Source organism: Myotis brandtii, unplaced genomic scaffold, assembly GCF_000412655.1.
Source record: "Myotis brandtii unplaced genomic scaffold, ASM41265v1 scaffold274, whole genome shotgun sequence".
Classification (NCBI taxonomy): Eukaryota; Metazoa; Chordata; class Mammalia; order Chiroptera; family Vespertilionidae; genus Myotis; species Myotis brandtii.
In genome coordinates, this window is record NW_005360425.1 from 3,002,504 (window position 1) to 3,023,401 (window position 20,898).

The window sequence follows — 20,898 nt, forward strand, 5'->3', positions numbered from 1 at the left end:
CCGAGAGAAACTCGCGCGATGCTGGCCCCGCCCAACTCCAAAGCCCCGCCCAGGCCTGGAGGCTGGGAGGAGAGGTTTCCATGGTGACAGTAAACAAGGCCCTGCCTTTGAGGGGCAATTGCTGGGCTACTCGCCGGCACCATGATTCCCCCCGCGGACTCTTTACTCAAGTATGACACCCCGGTGCTGGTGAGCCGGAATACGGAGAAACGGAGCCCCAAAGTAAGGATGGGTCTCAGGGGGGCAGGGGAGCCCGGAACTCCTATGGGGAAAGACAGATGCCTGCGTTGAAGATCCGGAGTCCCAAGAAATAGAGGCTGAAGCAACTGAGAGTAAAGAAAATTGGGATAGGGAAAGGAGGATAGGAGAGCGGAACCAGAAGCCCAGATGTTGGGCCACTCCAGAGGGTAAATTTAGGACGGGAAAAGAAGTCAGTGGGAGATGAATGAGATTCGCCGTTTTTCATGGTAGCCGGTGCAAGAATAGATCTGGTGGTGAAAGCAGAGGCCTGAGCACCCGGGCCAGAAACATCGGTTCAAGGAGATACAAGCGTTGGATTGGGTTGGGACCAGAGACTCTTGGCCTCCTTTAGCTCTGAGACATAACTTCTGCTGAGAAGACAGATGGGGAAAGTGTATGGGAGACCTGGAGCAAGGACCAGGTGCTTAGTATCAGAATCACCTCCTGCCCTAATGTGTCTCTTCCTCCCAGGCTCGGCCATTGAAAGTCACCCCCCAGCAGCCTGGACCCTCAGGTCCAATCCCACCGCCAACCAAGACCAAGCTCTCAATTTCCTGTGTCCCAGATCCTACAAAGCAGGCAGAAGAAATCTTGAATGCTATCCTGCCACCAAGGTAAGAGAAAAAAAAGCGTAAAAAAAAAAAATAAGCAGGGATAGTTGCTAGGAGAAGACGCAGGCTTTTGCATCCCAGAACTTGGGAACATGGCAAGAGGCATGCTGTCTCTGTTCCTGGCTGATCTTTCCTCCCAGTGTCTCTGAGTTCCTAGAGCTTACAGATGGCTGGATCCTGGGAAGGTGGGGCTACCTTGTTCTCTATCTACCCTCATTTCCAGAGTGCTCATGGCTTTAAATACCATCTATGTGCTGAGGCTCCCAAATGTATATTTCCAGATCTGTCCTCTCCTCTAAACTCCAGAGCCATATTTTCTGCTACTGCTTTCCTACCTTCATGGAGATGTTAATAGGGCACTCAAGCCACCCCATCCACTTGGCTCAACATGTTCAACCCTAGCTGGGTTTCTCAGTGGTTAGAGCATTGGCCTGTGGACCAAAGGGTCTCAGGTTCAATTTTTGGTAAGGGTATGTACCTCGTTTGCAGGTTTCCCAGCCCTAGTAGTGGCATGTGTGGGAGGCAACAAATTGATGTCTCTCACGTTGATGTTTCTCTCTCTCTTTTTCTCCTTCTTTCCTCCCTTCCACTCTCTCTAGAAATCAATGGGGAAAATATCTTTGGGTGAGGATTTTAAAAAACAACAACCCTCAACATGTCCAAACTCATAATTTCTTCCTTACCCCAACCTGCTCATCCTGTCTTCCCTTTCTATTAGGGACTCAGGCCACCTCTCATCCCTCTTGGTCTCTCACATCACAGATGCTATCCTTTATTGATTTCTTTTGGCCCCACCTTGAAATCATATCCCAAATCTGACCATTTTTCACCAGCTCTGCTTCCATCATCTTGTTTCTAGTCACTGTTTATCACCTGTACTACTGCAGTGGCCTCCCACTGCAAACCTGGCTTCCACTCTTTGCCCCTACAATCTATGCTCCACACAGCCCCCAAATCATAAGTCAGACCATGCCAGGTTTCTGCCAGAAACTCATGGCTTCCCATCTTATCAGACCAAAACCCACTGTCTTTTCAGTGGTCTGTGAGACCTGGCATGATCCCGCCCCAACATACCTGTGATCTTATCTCCTGTCATTTTCTTTCTTGTTCACGGTGCTAAAGCCACAGGGGCCACTGCTTGCTGTCTCAGAATCACTTCGCTCTTCCACCTCGGGGCCTTGACAACTGCTATTCTTACTGCCAAGGATACTCTTCCCCGAATATTCACCTGGTTCCTGTCCTTCCTTTACTCTGGTCTTGCTCAAATGCCATTTCTTCAAGGAGGACTTCCTTGAGAATCCTCATAAAAGAGCTCCTTCTCCCTCCATGATCCCCTTACTCTGCTTCTTTCTTCTGCAGCCACACTTATCCCTCGCTGATGTGCCTTTTCCACTATTTTTTATATAATCCGTTGACAGCACAGTTTTTAAGGCTCTGATGAAACGAGAGCCTGCAATTTCCTCTCAGGTGGAAGTCAAAGAAAGGGGAAGGGTTGATTTTCCTGCGGATTCCTTCCCACCACGGCATGGAAGTCCTCTCCCCCATGGTGATTCTGCCCTTAGGCTCCCTCCTTGTGATTCTAGAACAGAGGTCCTCAAACTTTTTAAACAGGGGGCCAGTTCACTGTCCCTCAGACATTCCACACATGCGCACTGCGGGCCCGGGACGAGTCGGCTGCTAAGCAGGACAGGCAGCGTCAGCAAAAACACCCGGCGGGCGGGATAAATGTTTTCGGCGGGCCGCATGTGGCCCGCGGGCCGTAGTTTGAGGACCCCTGTTCTAGAACCTGGCCATGCCTCTGACCCAAGGTTTGCTATGAGGAGCTACATGCCTTTAAGAACGTCCCTATCCCTCACTGCACACATGCACCTCTTTCTGACTGGCACAAGGGTTATGGTGCCCTGTGTCTCCCACCCCACAAGTCAGTGGGCAATTTCCACTGGGCCTTCTGTTCATATCAAGCAACAACCATACATTTGTCCTGGACACATTAGGAGGGTAAGATCTGGAGCATGGGTGATGATTTCACAGAGGGCTGGAGGAGAGTGGAGCTTGCCCAGCCCCGAGGGAGGGGCCCTGTGGAGGCAGCTGAGTGTGTGTGGCTTTGGGGCCACACACTCCCCAAGGAAGAAGGAAGAATGGGGAATCCTGATGGTTTGGTGACAGAGCTGCCCCCCACTCCTGCCCAGGCAGAGAGCTCAGAGGGCCATCTCTGCTCATGTCCTGAGGACCCTCTCTGGCAATGGGTTTCTCTCAGCCTGGCTGTGTCTGTGCCGCAGGGAGTGGGTGGAAGACACACAGCTATGGATCCAGCAGGTGTCCAGCACGCCCAGCACCCGGATGGATGTGGTGCACCTTCAGGAGCAGCTGGACCTGAAGCTGCAGCAGCGGCAGGCCCGGGAGACTGGTATCTGCCCTGTCCGCCGGGAGCTCTACTCACAGTGTTTTGGTGCGTGGCCAGGGGGAAGGGTGCACTACACTCTGCTACCTCTTTCTCTTCCCCTTCAGCACAGCCCCAAGCTCTGAGTATCCCTGAGCTGAAGCCCACCCCATCCTGAAATCATCTGTGCCCCACTCCCTGTCTCCCCCTGGATCTGCTAAATGCACCCTCTTCTCCCTCCCAGCCCTGCCTCTCCCACCAGTCCCCCCCACTTGCCGGTCAACCTGACAACTTGGTTCCTCACCTCTTAGCAGATATTGGAGTAAATGAGAACTTCCATTATAAATCTTTGTTTTCTTTCAAAGATTTCTATAATAAGCATGTGTTAATTTTTTAATCAGAAAAATTAATGTGCTATATTTATATCCACCTATCAACATTCAGCCCTTGGTCCAGAAAGCACTTCAGGGTAATTTGCTGTTAACAGACAGAGGATTTAAGTTCTCCCTCCTCAAGTGCAGGTGTGAGTGGCTGTCCTCTGCCCAATGTCACTGGCCACATAGACATGCAAACCACCTCCAAACCCTGAGGCAGCTGCAAGGGCTACAGGCTCCCTGCGGTCTGAGTGTGATGGTGGTTTGTCCCCCAGGACAGCATTTATGGAGGAGAGGGGTGGGCAAGCTGTAGACTGTGCTGTTTCCAGCGCCAAACCAGTCCAGCCAGGGAGACACATGGGATTTCCCAGCTGCTTTAAAGCAGCCACCATCTTCCAATTGAAAAGTCAGGTTTCTTTGAATAGTACCCAGTTCCTGGCTAAAGATGGAAGAGAGGGGCCTCATGCTGCAAGCAAACCTGGGGCTCCTGTCTCCCTCTGCCCTGGGCTTGCCAACTGCCAAACTCCCAAGTGCCAAGTTCAGAGCAGTGGCTACATGGCAAGGCTCCTGGGACCACTGAAGGCCCCTCCCTGAGATCTGTCTCCAAGTGAGGAGGACACCTTCCCATAGGAAGGGTGGTTTGCAGTAGACAGGTGTATTTCCACTCCCCCCCACACCCCCACACCCCCGCCTACCTTCTCTGACCTCTGTGTGTGTGTGTGCATTGGAAGATGAGCTGATTCGTGAGGTCACCATCAACTGTGCGGAGAGGGGGCTGCTGCTGCTGCGAGTCCGGGACGAGATCCGCATGACCATCGCTGCCTACCAGACCTTGTATGAGAGCAGCGTGGCGTTTGGCATGAGGAAGGCGCTGCAGGCTGAACAGGGGAAGTCAGACATGGAGAGGAAAGTGAGTGGGGTTTACACAAGCCTTTGGCCCTGGACTCCTCTGTCTCAGGGTCACATGGTTGTCATTCTGGCACTACAGGCTGGCCTCCTAGGGTGCTCGCCATCACCTCAGTGAGGACCCTTGGTTCCGAGTGTAAGGGGCGCCACAGGGTTGTCTCCTCTTGGACGTGCCGTGTCAGGCACTGACCTCCCACTGGGTGGCAGTACAGACCCTGCCAATGTCTTGGGTTGGACAGTGTGTTCCAGGGCCCCTCCACCAGGGCACTCAAGCCGCCCCATCCACTTGGCGACGTCCCAGGATGACTGGGGTTCTGTCCTCAGATTACAGAGTTAGAAACGGAAAAGAGAGACTTGGAGAGGCAAGTCAACGAGCAGAAGGCAAAGTGTGAGGCCACGGAGAAGCGGGAGAGTGAGAGGAGACAGGTGGAGGAGAAGAAGCACAATGAGGAAATTCAGTTCCTGAAGCGGACGAATCAGCAGCTGAAGGTAATCATCACACAGACCCCGGTGGAGGTGCACGTCCACCCGCCCTCCAAGCCACAGAGGCCAAGCCTTTGGTTCTTTTTCCTACGGATGACTATTGTAAAATCCTCACTGGAGGACATTTTTTTCCTTGATTTTTAAAGAATGAAAGGGTGGGGTGGGGAGAGAGATATCTCACATGGACTCGTTGCCTCCCACACGCCCTGACCCAGGCTGGGGATCAAACCTACGACCCTTCAGTCCGAGGGCCAACACTAACCATTGACCTAAACCGCCCAGGGTCAGATGACTTTAAAGACCATCTATATGCACTACCCAGGAGTAAAGGAAGCTGACTTTTTGGGGGAGGAAAGGGGGGCAGTGAGGGGCAATGGGGGTTGATTACCCGGATTCTCCATTCTTCTGGTTCTGGAGGGGGCTCTGTTCTTAACTCCGAATCCCCATGATCCCTCAGACTGGCTCTGCAGTGTTTTTTTCCCCTTGGAAAACAGTTGTCCATTCTTGGGAGGGTGGATATGGCAGAAAGCAGAACTTCCTCCCCAAGGCAGCTGGTGGTCTGGCCCTTCCTAGAGTGGGCGGAGCTCTCAGTGCTTTCCCGCCTGCCGTCAGTCCCCACCTAGACCCTGCATTGGGGGCAGGCAGGGAAGGCCCTTTGAGACGGAAGAACCATTTCAAACCAGGATGTGTGGTCAGAGGAACTCGTGTTTTCCCTCAAAGCCCTCTTGCGGGTGTATACTTTTATCCAGCTGAGCTGGAGGGAAGGGAAGGAGGGGGGCTGGTGAAGAAAAGGGCTGAGCAGGGGCCAGGCCTCTGAAACTCCAGGCTGTCTGGTCCAAAAGTTCTCAAAGACTGGATTCCAGCCCTGGCCAGTGTGGTGCAGTTGGTTGGAGCATCATCCCATACACTGAAAGGTTGTGGGTTTGATCCCTGGTCAGGTGCATATGGGAAGGCAACCGATCAATGTTTCTCTCTCACATCAGTGTTTCTCTCTCTCTTCCTCCTCTCTAAAATGAAGAAGAATGTCCTTAAGTGAGGATTTTTTTTTTAAAAAGGTTGGATTCCAGACCAGCATTATTCTCATCACAGATGATTGGGCCCATGCCAGATCTACCGAGTCAGAAACTTTGGGGTTGGGGGGTCCAACAATCTGTTCTAACAAGGTCTCCAAGTGATTCTGATGCTTGCTAAAGCTCGAGAACCACTGTTCTAGATCAGTGATTCCCAAAGTGGGCGCTACCGCCCCCTGGTAGGTGCTGCAGCGATCCAGGGGGGCGGTGATGGCCACAGGTGCATTTGGGGGCGATGAGTAACTGCTATTAAAATTTTTAAAAAATTAATTTCCAGGGGCTGAGTAATATTTTTTCTGGAAAGGGGGCGGTAGGCCAAATAAGTTTGGGAACCACTGTTCTAGGTATAGGGCCTACCGACATTTAGTGGCTGTCTCCCATGGCCCTTGGCCAGAAGGGGCCCCTGAATTTTTCTCCCTCTCCACCCTAGTCTCATAGAAAACTTACATTCTTGGGATTGGTAGGCTTGTTGGTACTACAAACCAAGACAGGCACTTGAGATAAAGAAGGGCTTGTATTAGTGGCTAGTGCTAGTGCAGGATGACACAGATTTTCTCGTTGCTGCGTTTAACAACAAAAAAGCTACAAACGTTCACTGCCAGATGTGCATGTTTACTTAGCAGCCTCTGAAGCTGCCTCCCTTATCTCCTTTACCCTAAGCCCAAGTTCCTCAGTTCCTCTATAGTACTGGCAGCAAGAGCAAAGCAGAGCACCTTGGCATCTTTCTAACATTAACAAGCAACGCTGTAATCCCCAGGGTGAAGGACTCTTTAGAAGTGAGTTATTTTTATTGGCTCAAAACTGCACTGCAAATAAAGCAGTGTTTGCAGTCCCCAGGATAGACCTACTTAAAGATCTGTCCACACACCATGATAGTAAATTATGTTACTGGCTGCCAGAGGAGCAGAGCAAATAGCTCCCAAGTGTCTTCGGCTCTACATGCAAGACAGACAGCTCCCTACTCACTGGTAGCAATTTTCTCTAATTGGGTGTCAAGTTGTCTCAGGGGCTGAAAATTTGCTGTTTCCCAAACCTCTTGTCCCAGCACAGAGCTCCCAGGATCCCAAAGTTTAACTTAGCAGACATATTCAGGCCTGAAATCTGAGCCATGAAAAACCACTATTTCAACAACTTTGATTCAATTTCCTTTTCACTGCTTTATATTATGCACTGAGCCATTATGGTATGGAAACCAGGACAGCTCTCGTTTCTCCTAATGTAGCAAGACAGTATGCCAAGCCAGAAACCAGCTAATCTAGAAAATATGGAGCTGGGAATGAAGGGGGGGGGGGGTTTGGAGGGGCAGCGGGGGGGGGGGGTTTGGAGTGGCAGCATTGGGATTATCCTTCCCAGAGACTTTTATCACCTCTCAGCTATTTGTGTTAGGCTGCAAGTTTTAAATATTAATGGAGTTTGTTTTTGCTTTGCAGGCCCAACTGGAAGGCATTATTGCACCAAAGAAGTGATAATTTCCATATGGGTCCCACAAACACGACTACCCCATCGTAAGCCCTTTGTAATAAAAAGCTAGTTTCCTAAATGAACAAGCCATACGCTCCCCTGATCACCACCTACATATTTGTCAGAAGTCACACCATTGACCCAGTGTCATGAAACACCTAAGTCTGGCAGCCAGGCTCCTGGTTGGGCAATGGAAGGTGGTGAGGCCAGGCAGTCTGTCTCTGGCCAGCCTTGGGATTTGCCAACTCAAATAGTAAGACTTAGCATCCACCCCTTTCCGCTGCATCCCTCTTTGGTGAGGCAACTGCTTTCTCGTCACTAATCCTAGCAGGATGCAGCTGGTTCCACCCCATTCCTGGTCCAGTTCATCTTGTACCTGAACTTGGGCTCCTCTGGCCTCAATTTTTCCCTTATTTAATGTCGTTTCACCATCCTGGCTCCAACACAGTTCTAGTAACACATTTTGAAGGATAGATTTATACTCTATCTGATCCCCGCTTGTCAACTGGACCCCTTCCTTAGTTTCAGACTGCCTAGGTGAGAAGGCAGTGGGAGAGTCAAACTCATGACTTTTAAGTAAATGTTTCCTGGAAAGAACTGTGTCCATGGTGAACTGCTTGTACCTCAGCTCTTCCCCCAAAACCTTTTTGTTCACTTTCTTCTGCTGAAAATCAAACCCTGGCCCTACACCCCTCTAAGTAGCTAAATTTAGTTAACAATGGGAGAGGTGCCCAAACCTATCTGCAGTCCTAATTATTGTCAGGCTATGGCCTGCACGCAACTGCATTTTACTGTTCCCCTTAAGTTAAACTCAAAGTTTGGACGCGCAGGACTCTTCTGGCTTCGTAGACCCAGACTACATAAGCGACAGGGTGGGCTAGGGCAGCAAGCTGCATGACTTCAGCACCCCCTCAGCTGGAATGTTTCTCAGTGCTCTGTGTTCCCCTGGAGATGTGAAGGCTCTCGCAGGGGAGCCTGATCTGCCACCATCCTGGTAGGGCTTCCAGGCTCAGTGACAAACTGCAGACCAAGAGCTACCTTCACCTTCCACCAAGTCAAACACCCCCATTTGACTCTCAAATTTGAAGGCACAGCTTCCCCTTGTCCAGGGTCCTGAGGAGTTCTAAGGCTCCCTCTGCTCTGCATGCTGTCGTTTTCATGGGAAAGAATGCCACGCACTGAGATGTACTAGTGCCACGCCCACTTAACAGTATAGCACGGATACCCCAACCGGACCCACCTACCAGACGCAGTGAGGGACAAGAGAAGCTGCGGCAGCCTTGTCTTCATATTTTGAAGCCCAGGCCATGCCCACTACATCCTTGAAATTTTGTTTTTACTGTTGTGTTCCAACAGCTTCTGTTCCATAATGCTAACTGCTGGGACAGAAGAAACACCACCCTTCCCATTCTATAGATATCATCCTGTTTCTGTCAGACATTCACGTGACAGAGCTTCTCTCTGGAGGAACCACAGGGCTGATCCGTGTCGGAAATGCCAATGGACTCCATCGCTGAAATTCTTGGGGGCTGGCACTGGTGAATGGTTTCAGCTGTCAAACCTCAGAACAATGCACTGTGGCCTTAGAAATGCCAACTGGGCAGGAAGAAATTGAACACAGTTTCTAATGCATATTTTTGTATAATTTAATAAACAGCCTTTAAAATGTTACTGCTTATGCTTGAATTTTTTATGTTTGCGCTTCTGTCCCTCTGAGTCATTGGTCTTCTTTTTGTTCCTGTTCCTATTTTTCACGTTGTGTGTTTCATAGTAGCGGACACCAACTTTTCTGGGTTGTTGCTTCCGTGCTGCTCGCCTCCGCTGTAAAAAACGGCAAAACAAAAAAGGCAAACCATTCAAACTCTGAAAATCACAAAACAGGCCCCTGTTTCTTTGTGCTCCATCCCCGTGCCACTCCACAGCTACTAGAAGCAGTCAGTGCTAACGAGGGAGGGTCCATCTCCCAGACCAAGTTTGTGCCTCCACTGTGATTTGTGACAAGTCCAAGTTACAGACTCAACTGGTCCAGCCCTCATCCAATGTTTAGATCCGTTCTACTGCACTCCTGACATGTGGTCCCCTGGTCAAAGGCCAAACATTTCCGACAAGCTCTCCACCTCCTAAGAGGGCCCGTTCCAGCTCTGAAGAGCCCAGTTACAAAGCTAACTTCACAGGGAACAGAGATCCGTCTGCCTAGTAACAGCTCTGCTCATTGTGTGTCATTTCCCTGGGGCCACATAAAACCAACTGATGCTTCCAGATGATAGGCTACACTTGAGAACAAGACCTTCATCCACTGGGCCAACTCCTGATCCTATTTAACTGTCTTCAACTCCGTCACTTGGGACTGGGGTTCCTTGAACTCCACTCTAGGTCACTAGTTTCAGAAAGAGCGCACCATAGAACGAGGCTCCTCCTCTCTACCTTCTATACCTGGGTGATGCTTAAGGTAAAAAACACGTACTTCCTTAGATGTCAGCGTCTTTCGAGATTTATTTGGATGTTCCTCTTCCCTCTGTGCCTTCCTCTTCTTGCCCTTTTTGGCAGGTGCTAGAAACATCGAATATACACACACAAAAAAGAAACAGGAATTTCTATTCAAAATATGCCTATGAATCCTAAGATGGGAAGGAACTTGATGCGCTGGAAGAAGGAAAAAGGCCGAGTGAATGGAGCATGGCGAGCAAAGTGCAGAGCGAAGCAGGATGAGAAGGGGAGGGCATCGGGCCAGGAGGGACCCCACAGGCCATGGCAAGGTGTGCATTTATGTCATGAAAACACACTCTTCTTGAGTTAGAAGCTGTTAGTCCAACGGAGTAAAAAATAAATGCATAAACCACCCTGCCCACCACAAAAAATAAAATCTGCCTGCAGACCCACCCTTCAACTGTAAGGCTAATAATGTACCCTGTTGAAGAGGGTTTCCTGAATTACCAATTTAATCCTAAGAAATGGGCAGAATAAAAAGTGGATAATTCTATTTGTATTATAGATTGTGGAACCAAGGTAATTTGCCAGATGGAAATAATTGTGTAGAAGTGACGGTACAAGAGATAACTTAAAGATTTAGCTTGGATTTCCTGAAGATGCCAATCATATCTAAATGATTTAATAATTTAACTCTACCCGTATCTTCCACATCTTCTTCAGCTGTTGTTTCTTGCTCTTCAGATTTTGCAAAAACCATTTCACTGAGTCCCTTGGATATTCTGAAACAGAAAAGCAACATGATGAAGCTGTCGGACATTCCCCTCCACTGCCCAAGCCACATGCTGACTTGAGACAACCTTACAGGTTAACACAACCCACTCCTGTTCAGTTACCACCACTGGCAGGTAGAAGGCAACACTCCACAGTTTCACAGCTCCCTGAGCATTTCTAAAAAACAACAATGAAGCTTCTCATATTTTAAGGAGCTGAACTTTAAAAAGCTAACAGATCACTTTTTAAAACTGTGGGCAATACCCCCTAACCCCCCATCCCCATAAACATATCACTCTAGTGCTCACGGCAAGCTTCTTGGAAGGAAAAGAGCAGACTGCAATTCGTGAGATGAAAATACCTGACTGCTGAGAACTTTTTCGCTTTGGCTTTGTTTAAAAACTTCTGATATTTAGCAATCTTTTCATCCAGGGCTTTAATCACTGCCTTGGTGTCGTTTTCCTGGTGTTCTTCCCGGGACTCTGGGTAATACTCTTCCTCCTCGCCCCCCTGTTGGGCCTGTTCCTCCTCCTCCTCCTCCTCCTCCTCTGCAGAGCTCTCTAGCTCCTCATCCATATCTGACATCTCCAAAGGAACCAGGTCATCTCCAGAAAACTCAGGCACGACGTTGATTTTGCCAAAGTTCTGCCGAACCCGCGCAAGGATCTGCTGCATCTCTGAGCTGGCGTCACAGGGACTGTTCACTCCTTTTTCCTTCTCGAGGACAGATTCTGACTCTTCACCTACAGTTTCTGTGATGTCCTCTTCTGGCTTGTTCTGGGTTGTTTCAGTGGCAGCTTCCAAAGATGATGAGGATGGAAGCTATTCAGGCCAAAGGGTAAAAGTGGGGGAGAGAAATCAGAAAAGAAAAATGGAATTTCTGAATTTATACCTTGCTCTCAAATGAGTAGTCCTCTTCTTAGGACTAAGGGGGAGTGCTGAGAATGCCCAAATATGTGACATGTCACTATCTATTTTAGGCCAATGTGCAGTAAACTCAGAACCCAGCATTAAAGATCAAAGAATGATATTTGCAGTTCCAGAGGAAGGACCCACTGTAAGAGTATTTAATCATTACAACCAAACACCTTCTTACTGCTGGGTAAGACTCCCTACAACTTCCCAGAGGACTGTAAGGAATGGGTGTTGTGGAGATAAGCAGCATTCGTTTAGGAAGTAACCAGTGCTAAGGAGAGGCACTGGGGAGACATCTGAAAGGAAGGTATAAGGTGAGTTCAGAAGGAGCAGGAACATGAAAATGATGAGCCTGTTTCAGATAACGATGTAAAGAGAAGTATGTACCAGACTTTATACTGATGCTTCTCAGATGCAATATTTTATTCTTATAAATGAAACTCACAGAACTTAAGTGATTTTCCAAAAAAAGTGCTAAATAGTTCAGAAATCTATAAAATTCAGGAAGTTTTATAAAATGTATATATATTTATGTACATTTTTCTAGCAAAGTGATTTTTTAGCTTTTGGATTCTCAAGGAGGTTTCTGCCACCACAAGAGATAACTTGCTGGGTCTAATGAATGTCAGTTAAAGAAATGAGTCTTGGCAATGCCTCTGTTCCTGAAGCGTAGGAAAAGACACAAGTACCAGAAGAGCACTTACATTTAATGAGCCCTCTTTTTTCAAGGCCCTAAAGACTAGTATTTAAATTTGGTCTTCTAGCCCGGCAGGGGTGGCTCAGGGGCTGAGCATTGACTTATGAACCAGGAGGTCACAGTTCAATTCCCGGTCAGGGCACATGCCTGGGTTGTGGGTTTAATCCCCAGTAGGGGGCGTACAGGAGGCAGGTGGTCAATGATTCTCTCTCATCGATGTTTCTATCTCTCTCTCCCTCTTCCTTCCTCTCTGAAATCAATAAGACAATATATTTTTAAAATCGGTCTTCTGCCATGCACCTACTTTCTGGTTTCCAAATGCCATCCCCTGCAAGGTCATGGTGATGGCATTCTGGACTGGGAGACACTGCAACTGAAATACCTAGCTGGTAAAGGGGGGCAATCAAGACACCACACCTAGGCCAGTCACCATGCTTTCCAAGAGGTGGGCCCACCCTGTCCTTACCTCGGGGGCTGTGGGGGGCTCTTCAGGGGGGTCTGCATTGGGTGGCTTGACAAAGAAAGGAATGCGGCCCCTCTGCCAGTCATTGAGAACCATCTTGCCCACAGTCTGCAAGTCAGGCTCGCCGCCCTGAAACATCACAGAAAGACTCCCAATTAAATTCGAAGACCAAAACCAGCACCCAGTTTGGAGGCACATCAGCAGTTGCTCATCACCACCATCTACTTGCCACCAGGTTTCATGCTGCTCACACCTCCCCGACAAAGGAAGGTCCAGACCACATCACAGCTGCCTGCAGATGTCCCCGTCTGAAACCTCACAAACCCTGGCTCACCTTTAACAACTTCCCTGTCCGGAAAGCGAGCTTCTCAAGAAAGTCCTCGGCATTCTCCCAAGAATCAATCTTGTATGTCTTGCTGATATACTCTGGTTTTGCTCGTTCAAGTACAGCCCCAATGTGGTCTTCGGGAGCCTTAATTTTTTCAACTTGAACCTAGATGTTAATAGGAAAGCTCTTGCTTACCAACCTCATTATGGGAGCAGGAAGCTCGCAGTACTGTTTGTAATAATATCTGAAAACAGATTTCAAAACCACATAGCAAGTGGGTCTTGGCAGGAGCCTGTCTCTGAGGTGGCTGGACGTGGTGGGCCAGAAGGAGCGCCACCGAAAGTCGGCCACAGCCACGGAGCCCAGGACTCAGCTTGAATCCCAGCTCACCACAAACTAACGGAGTGGCTTCCGCAAGCAGTTTAAACTTGGAATGCTTCATGCTACTCACTGGCAGAAATGGTTAAAAGTCTACCAATCCCAGCACACAAGGAGAACGGAGTAGCCTGAGACAGGAGGGGAGGAATGTGCACTGGGATGTATAGCCAGCAGCACTGGTTAAGGTAAAGTGGAACCAGTTAAAGTTTTTGGTTGTATTCAGAAACAAGTGAGGAAATGACTGAGCTCCAAAATGACTCAACCCGTAAACCCACAAAGATGAATTATCACTAAACATAAACAGGCCCGACTTCCCTTCGGATCCCATGTGTAAACTACAAACTCTTTTTGTGGGATGACATTAACCAGATATGGCCATGGTTCCACTAACTCCTCGAACAGGCTTAAGGGGAATGGAGAGGGTGCCCTGTTCAGCATCATGTTCCTAAAGTTTGGTCAGACAGCTTGACCCCAAACTGTCTTCCAAAGGAGAGAAAAGCAAAGGTATCCAGTGTCCCCCACAGAACGTTTTCCCCAAAAGGCAAACCAAGAGCCTGTGAGGACCAGAGTACTTACAACTCCTTTCAGCACAATGTCTGTCTCCGAGTCCTCAGAGGGGTAAACCACGCCTGGACAGTCGATAAGGAATATCCGACGCATCAAGGTAATATACTGCCAGACCTAAGACAGAAAAAAGCCAGAGACTTCCCAGGTCAAACACTAATTTCACAAACCCCTGACGCTTATGAGGCGGGCGCGGGACGGGGAAGAGTCAAAAGAAGCCACCTGCTGAGTCACGAAGCCACGAAGACTCTCCTCTACGTGTGCCATGCACGAGGCACTTCACTAAGTATAAACCACAGTTCCCATCAGCTAAGGGTCTAAAAATAATGCAGAGGTAGGATCCTCATCTAATATTGTGCAATAACATCCAGCAAACCTCTCCCTGATTTTATAAGTACTCTTGGAAGCTTAATACTGTTTGGACTCTCTTCCTTTCAGCAGCAGTATGTTGCCCCCCAAATATTCTGTGTTCCAGGGTATGACCCCAAATGCCAGAAACTACCCTAAAGTTGAGCTTTCTTTCTTAACCCATTGGATATTCTTGAGTTAGCTTTGTGCATCAAAGTAAAAGGTTGCAGTGACGATTTAAAACAGACTTAAATATGAACAGCACTTACCAAATGCCAAAGCCTCAGAGCAGCATACAAAGTACTCTTAGTCTTACTGAAATGGGCAGAAACCACTCAGCACATTCCAAACTATTATGTTGAGACTAACCCTTCAATGGTAGTCTTCATTCAAGAGCAGCAATAGAAATGTCCATGTCCTACATAATCACCCTCCATGGAGATAAAGTCTTGGAAGTAAATAAGATCCCCTCAAACCAGACGTACCTTTGTTTCACCTGCAATGGGGGCCACGTTGCACACTTTCTTGGAGCGTAACGTGTTTATCACAGAGCTCTTGCCGACATTCGGATAGCCAATGAACCCGACGCTGATCTGCTTCTTGTCAGTATGTAACTGTTCGAAAAAAGAACACACACTACATAAGCGCAGTCATGAAAATCCCTTTGGACAAACAGGTTGTATTACTTTGCTAATATAAAGAATATAGTATGAAATTGTTGCTAGCATTTTATTTAAAGCACAGACACACACCACCTACGTAGTCTGAGCAGACTGGATACATATGCTTATTAATAAATCAGAGGTGAGTCATTTCCTCAGTCATCCATGTGAAATTATTCTTGAATGTTTTAAGGTTAAAAGTATGTAGGTCAAGAAACAAAGGAAGAAACAGTTTGTTAGTCATCAATTTAGAAGAACACCAACCACTGATAAAATGTCTTCAGGGAAGGGAACCTCAGCAGATGCACCAACTGCCAACCCCAGTCCCATCCCTTTTCGCTGCACAATACATTTTGTGTTTTCATTGCCAAGAAGAAACGAAGGAGGCAGAGCTCAAGAAGAGGGTCTACAAATGGATGGCGACTCTGATTAAAGGTGGCAGAGTAAATATCCATGTCTACCTCACTGCTTCCCCCAACTCTCCCAGAATGACAGCAGTGGGAATGAATACCCATTGAACCAAACATTTAAAACCAAAAAATGAGCTGGAGATGAGACAATAAACACTAACATGTGATATTAACAAAACACTAGCAGCTAAAAAGTAGTATCTAATTTGGCCCACTATAAAATACAAAAACTAAGTGGCTACAAAGGAAGAAAAACTAAAAATCCAGCAAAAATGATGTCAATGAATCACAAAAGACCTCGGAAATTAGCAATGCAGATAGCTCTGAGGGCTGGACAGAAATCAAGGAGACATGGAGAGTTTGTAGAAACTGTCACTTCCCCACACCTGCCCTCACTCATCATGGGCACAAAACTTCCCTAAACCCGAGCCTTAGGGGATAATGGTATTTTTGAAACCCTGCATTTCTGAAAAGACCTTTAATTTTCAGACCTGAAAGGGACCCTAGATTTAGAGTTAACAGTGGCTGAAAGCAAGTGTTCCCTAAATGATTACCTGAAAGCTTAAATAATGAATATTGAGACCCTCAGGATCTTACTTTCACTGAGTTCCCAGAACCTTGGCCAGGCTTATCCACCTCTGATATGGAGAACGAAGACTTTGTTCTGGGGGAACTCACAGGCTCAAGAGTAAAGACCCATAGACACAGACATCTAGGGTGTCCTTCAACAAAATATTGGGTTTCTATCCAATCACCCTACAGCAGTGGTTCTCAACCTTCCTAATGCCGCAACCCAGTTCCTCATGTTGTGGTGACCCCCAATTTCATTGTTACAAATTGAACATAATTAAAGCATAGTGATTAATCACAAAAACAATATGTAATTACATATGTGTTTTCCGATGGTCTTAGGCGACCCCTGTGACCCAAAGGGGTCGCGACCCACAGGTTGAGAACCACTGCCCTACAGTGAAGTCTTATCATTCAACAACCTCCCACCCCCGACAAAACTGTATCAGCTTTTTGTAGTGGCTCACTCTTAAATATGAATGGAGAGCCAAGAATAACCAAACCTTTGAAGTGTTAGTAGAAAAGACAGAAAACACACGAAGAAACTGGAGGAAACATAGTCATTGTAAGGGAGGAAAATTTCAAAACACCACTATCATTCTCAGAGACAGATGATATTCCATCTGTGAAAAAAGAATAGGCTGTAAAGGGGGGCAGGACAATTCAGAGTTAAACAAGAGATCTCAGGAATTAAAAGTGAGAGGTAAAATTAATCTTGCAATAAAACAGGTAGATGATCAATTAAAAAACTGCCAAGAAAATAGAGCAATATGTCATAAATGTACTGAAATAAAGCTAAAAAATCCAAGTATTAAACCAGGAGAGAAAACCAATTCCTGAATGAGAACAGAGATGACTGGGGGGTAAGGGTGGGGTGGGGATTTCCAAAAAATAACACAGGACAATATCAGACTGAAAGTCCCATCCAATGTCTGGCTCACTGAATAATAAAAGAGCCACCTTAAAGTACATCACTATGAAATTTTAGAACAGAAATTTTTTAAAAATTCCAGCCACAAAGGATTAGGAGTCAGAATGGCCTGATTTCTCCACAGACATGTCAGAAGACAATGCAGCAATACCCTCGACTGCTGGGGAGAAATGCTGTAAGGGAAAGATATGTTGCAAGGTCTCAAAAAACGTTCTTCTAAACACTGCTACTCAGGAGTAAACCAAGAAAAGGGACCTATGCCTAAGGGACCCCACACAGGAAACAGCAGAAGGTGGTGAAAGGCAAGCCAGGAAGACCCTGCAGCTGGCCGGGAGCAGCTGGTTCCCCTGGAAGGGAGGTGCCCACTCATCCTAGGAGGTCCCACTCCACCAGGGAATCTGCTGGGCCATTAGTGACATATAAAATAGAGCAAGTTAACATCAGAGAAAACAGAAGGTTTGATTAGAAAGCAATTATAATCACAGTACTGTGTGGATCAGCTGCAATTGATATTTTACAGTCATGATGCAAACACTGAATTTAGCCAAACATTAATGATATAGGAAGAAGAGAGGGAGGGTAAGTATGTGTGCAGGGAAGGTGTAAGAAACCTAATTCTCATTTTCCATCACAGGAACTTAAATATCTACAACTGTGGGGGTGGGGGGAAGGGGAATCAAGAAATAGACTCATAAGCATGTATTCAAATATGGAAGGGTGGGACAGAGAACATGTATCTTTTGTTAGAAGCCAGGTAGAATTAATTAAATACGCGAAGTTGCAGGTACAGAATATGAAACTTTGAGAACATTTGTAGGGTGATCCGATGGGGTTTCAGAGCTTCCCTGAGGAACTGACATCTGACCAGGAGTTTGGCAGAAGGGACAGAAACAGCTCAGGCCCTGAGGGCAAAGGATGGGTGGCAGGCCTTGAAAGCCCGGGGCAGGGAACAGAGTGTGAGCTCAGGGGTCCATCAAGTAGAGGTTGGGCCATAAGATGCAGAGATATGGCAGAAAGGGAAGCAACGTTGGTCAGGGTGGGAGCCAAGGTTGACCTAGTAACCCCTTATAATCATGAGGCTCTATGGTTTTTTACATCAGTAGGACACACGTTTCTCATTACAAAGAAGATGTAGGAAGTAAGGAGTGTAACTTTCTGACAAACTGGCAAGAGAAATTATTAACACAAACCCACAGCTTCACAACCGGAGAAACAGATCGGGTCTGAATACCTTTCCAAACTGCCGTAGAAGCTGAATAAACGCTCCTTTGCCAAAGGGGTTAGTAAGACTTGCATGGAAAGCAAGTGTTGGATAATCCTGGGAGAGGACAGCAACCCATCGTTTCTAAAGAGGGAAAAGAAAAGATGCTGGTAAATTTTAACTTGTTTATTTATAATACAGGAAGAATCAGAGCTTGAATTACAGGATTGTGCTTCAAAATACACAGCTGTCTATGGAAAATGTTAGCTATAATTCTTTGAAATGTTTTTTTCAAGTATGACATTAATGCTTTGTCTTTTGTCTTCTAAATGCAAAACAATATTCCAAAAATGCCCTCATTGCTACTAAATGCAATTAATGTAACATGTGAACAGGCCAGTGGCTGTGGCAGCCGCCTCCTCCTGAAGCTGCCCCGCTACCAACCACCAGAGGAGAAAAGGTAAAGCTGGCCAATCAGTGAAGCCCGTTTCAGTTGTGTTTTCAATGAGAACACTTCAATGACTACAATCGCAAGAGTGCCACCCTTGTCCCAAGTCCTAGAAGCCACAAAACTAATAATTTGTGGACACTCAAGGCCTACATGAGTTGAACAGCCTGGGAAGTCTGTTTTGCATTAGCAGCTGTACTTACTGTTGCCCAGGTTGGAACAAGGTCACATTTGTTAAGAACAAAAATGAGGTGTTTCCAGGGCTTTTCCTTTTTCAAGTAAGTCTCAATGTGAGGGGAACGGGTACCCATTGGATCTCTAGCGTCAAGAACTTGAACAACAACATCTGATGAATCTATCACCTGCAAATTCAAAGAGGTGAAAATGCTTTGCTAACGTACAGGGGCAAATGAACAAGGGTTAACGTTTAAGGGAACATGGGGAAAATAAAACTATAGCAACCTTATGAGAGTTGAATGTAGACAATCTCAATGCTCAGTGATCAAAATCCAAAAGTTTTTTTTCATCCTGGGTATTTGAAACTTGTCGAATTTCAAATAGGAAAACTAGCTTAGATGAAACCCATCTTATTTCATGACTACTATGCATTATTGAACAGAATCATTTACTTCTTAAGACTTCTAAAAGTTTCTACTGTTATAGGTTTTGTATATTTTACAAAAAACTACAACATTTAGTTTGCTCTCACTCTACTAGTTACCTATTATGTTACCGTTTAATGATGCAACTATGCTTGAAGGTCTTTGTTATTGAAATGTTACCGGTGTGTAGATAAAACTCAGCCAGCTGTAAAGCACTGGACCAGGACTCAAGACACACAAAGACTTCCACTAACCAGCTGGTGAGCTGGGTAAGGTATTCAAACTTTCTAGATTTGTGTTCTATGAAATAAAAGGCCTGGACTAAACAACTTAACAATTTTCGTGCAGAATAGTAAATCTAAACAGGACTATCATTTTAGTAGGTAACCCAAAGAAATATTGACAGAATATATGAATGTATATAAGGCAGCTGTTACTATTATACGAGTAATAAAAATGCAGTTATTGAGACCGATGCTAGTATGTTCAAGGCTGTAACGATCCTAGTTTCTCTGTGGGAGAAAGAGAATGGACTAGGTAGGAGAGCCTGCACTTTATCTGACGGTTTCAATACATCAGAATCAGTTTTCTCATATAAGACTGTAAAGCCAAAAGGACCACTCAATGAGAGAGTTTGAAGTCTTACCTTGTAGAGCTCACCCCATATTCTTTTGGACTGTCCCTTTTTATAGATCTCCTCTTGGGCTTCATTTCTAAAGAAGAAAGTACCCAAAGTGAGGAACTGGAGCACTGTGAAGATTAAAAGGATTTTTTGGGGAAAGTCAACCATATTCCAAAGGAAAAGGGTGTCACAAGTAGTTGCAGATGGACCAAAAAAACCCTTAATTTTACTATGGTTTTTTGTTTGTTTGTTTTTAAGAGAGAGAGGAAGGGAGAGGGATAGAGAGATAGAAACATCAATGAAAGAGAAACATCATCGATTGGCTGCTTCCTGTATGTCCCCTACATAGAATCAAGCCCACAACCCGGGCATGTGCCCTGACCGGGAATTGAAACGGTGGCCTCTTGGTTCCTGGGTTGATGCTCAATTGCTGAGCTACACCGGCCAGGCAAAATAAACTTAATTTTAAAAGTGACTCTATCCACATGTCCACCGACAGGTGAATGGATTAAAAACAATGTGCATACTATTCAGTAATAAAAAAGGGTAAAGCACCGATTAGTGCTATAACATGGATGACCTTGAAGACATTATACTAGTGAGATAAGCCAGACACAAAACAACAACTACTGTATGACTGTACTAACATGAAGAATTACTCGTAAGAGCAGTCAAACTCACAAGAGACAGAAAATAGAATGAATGGTGGTTGCCAAGGGTTTGGGATAATGTGAAAAATTCTGGAGTGGGTAATGGTGATGGTTTCATAACCATGTGACTGAACTTAATGTCACTACATTATACCCTTAAAAAAGGTTAAAGTGGTAAGTTTTATTATGTATATTTTACCATAATAAAAAAATTTTTAAAGCACGTGTAATCAGGCAATATATCAGAGAATTATGAAAACGAATTGGCAGGACATGAACCATAATCTATGCTCCATCGCGCCTATGTAAAGTGAATTTTTCTGATTAAGTTAAGAATCTGTTTATTTACTAGCTTCAATGACTTTAAAACAAAAATAGTTTTG

General features: G+C 46.2%; 2 protein-coding genes across 2 annotated transcripts in view; one reads left to right on the forward strand and one right to left on the reverse strand.

The window, feature by feature from the left end:
• On the forward strand, nt 1–9,196 carry DNALI1 (dynein, axonemal, light intermediate chain 1). The gene is given in 7 exon segments (XM_005868617.2): nt 1–127; nt 129–222; nt 712–854; nt 3,131–3,300; nt 4,337–4,515; nt 4,836–5,000; nt 7,495–9,196. Coding segments are annotated over 7 exon segments (834 nt in total). The 5' UTR covers nt 1–80; the 3' UTR covers nt 7,531–9,196.
• The window catches only part of GNL2 (guanine nucleotide binding protein-like 2 (nucleolar)), a 21,921-nt gene continuing 10,169 nt past the window's right edge, over nt 9,147–20,898 (reverse strand). Inside the window, exons 6-16 of the mRNA XM_005868618.2 lie at nt 19,890–19,956; nt 18,845–19,003; nt 18,224–18,337; nt 14,905–15,033; nt 14,084–14,188; nt 13,136–13,294; nt 12,805–12,930; nt 11,088–11,548; nt 10,652–10,734; nt 9,990–10,075; nt 9,147–9,346 (exon numbers count right to left, since the gene is read on the reverse strand). Of these exons, the coding sequence (XP_005868680.1) occupies nt 9,194–9,346; nt 9,990–10,075; nt 10,652–10,734; nt 11,088–11,548; nt 12,805–12,930; nt 13,136–13,294; nt 14,084–14,188; nt 14,905–15,033; nt 18,224–18,337; nt 18,845–19,003; nt 19,890–19,956 (1,642 nt within the window). The 3' untranslated portion in view covers nt 9,147–9,193. The remainder of the gene's footprint in view (nt 9,347–9,989; nt 10,076–10,651; nt 10,735–11,087; nt 11,549–12,804; nt 12,931–13,135; nt 13,295–14,083; nt 14,189–14,904; nt 15,034–18,223; nt 18,338–18,844; nt 19,004–19,889; nt 19,957–20,898) is intronic.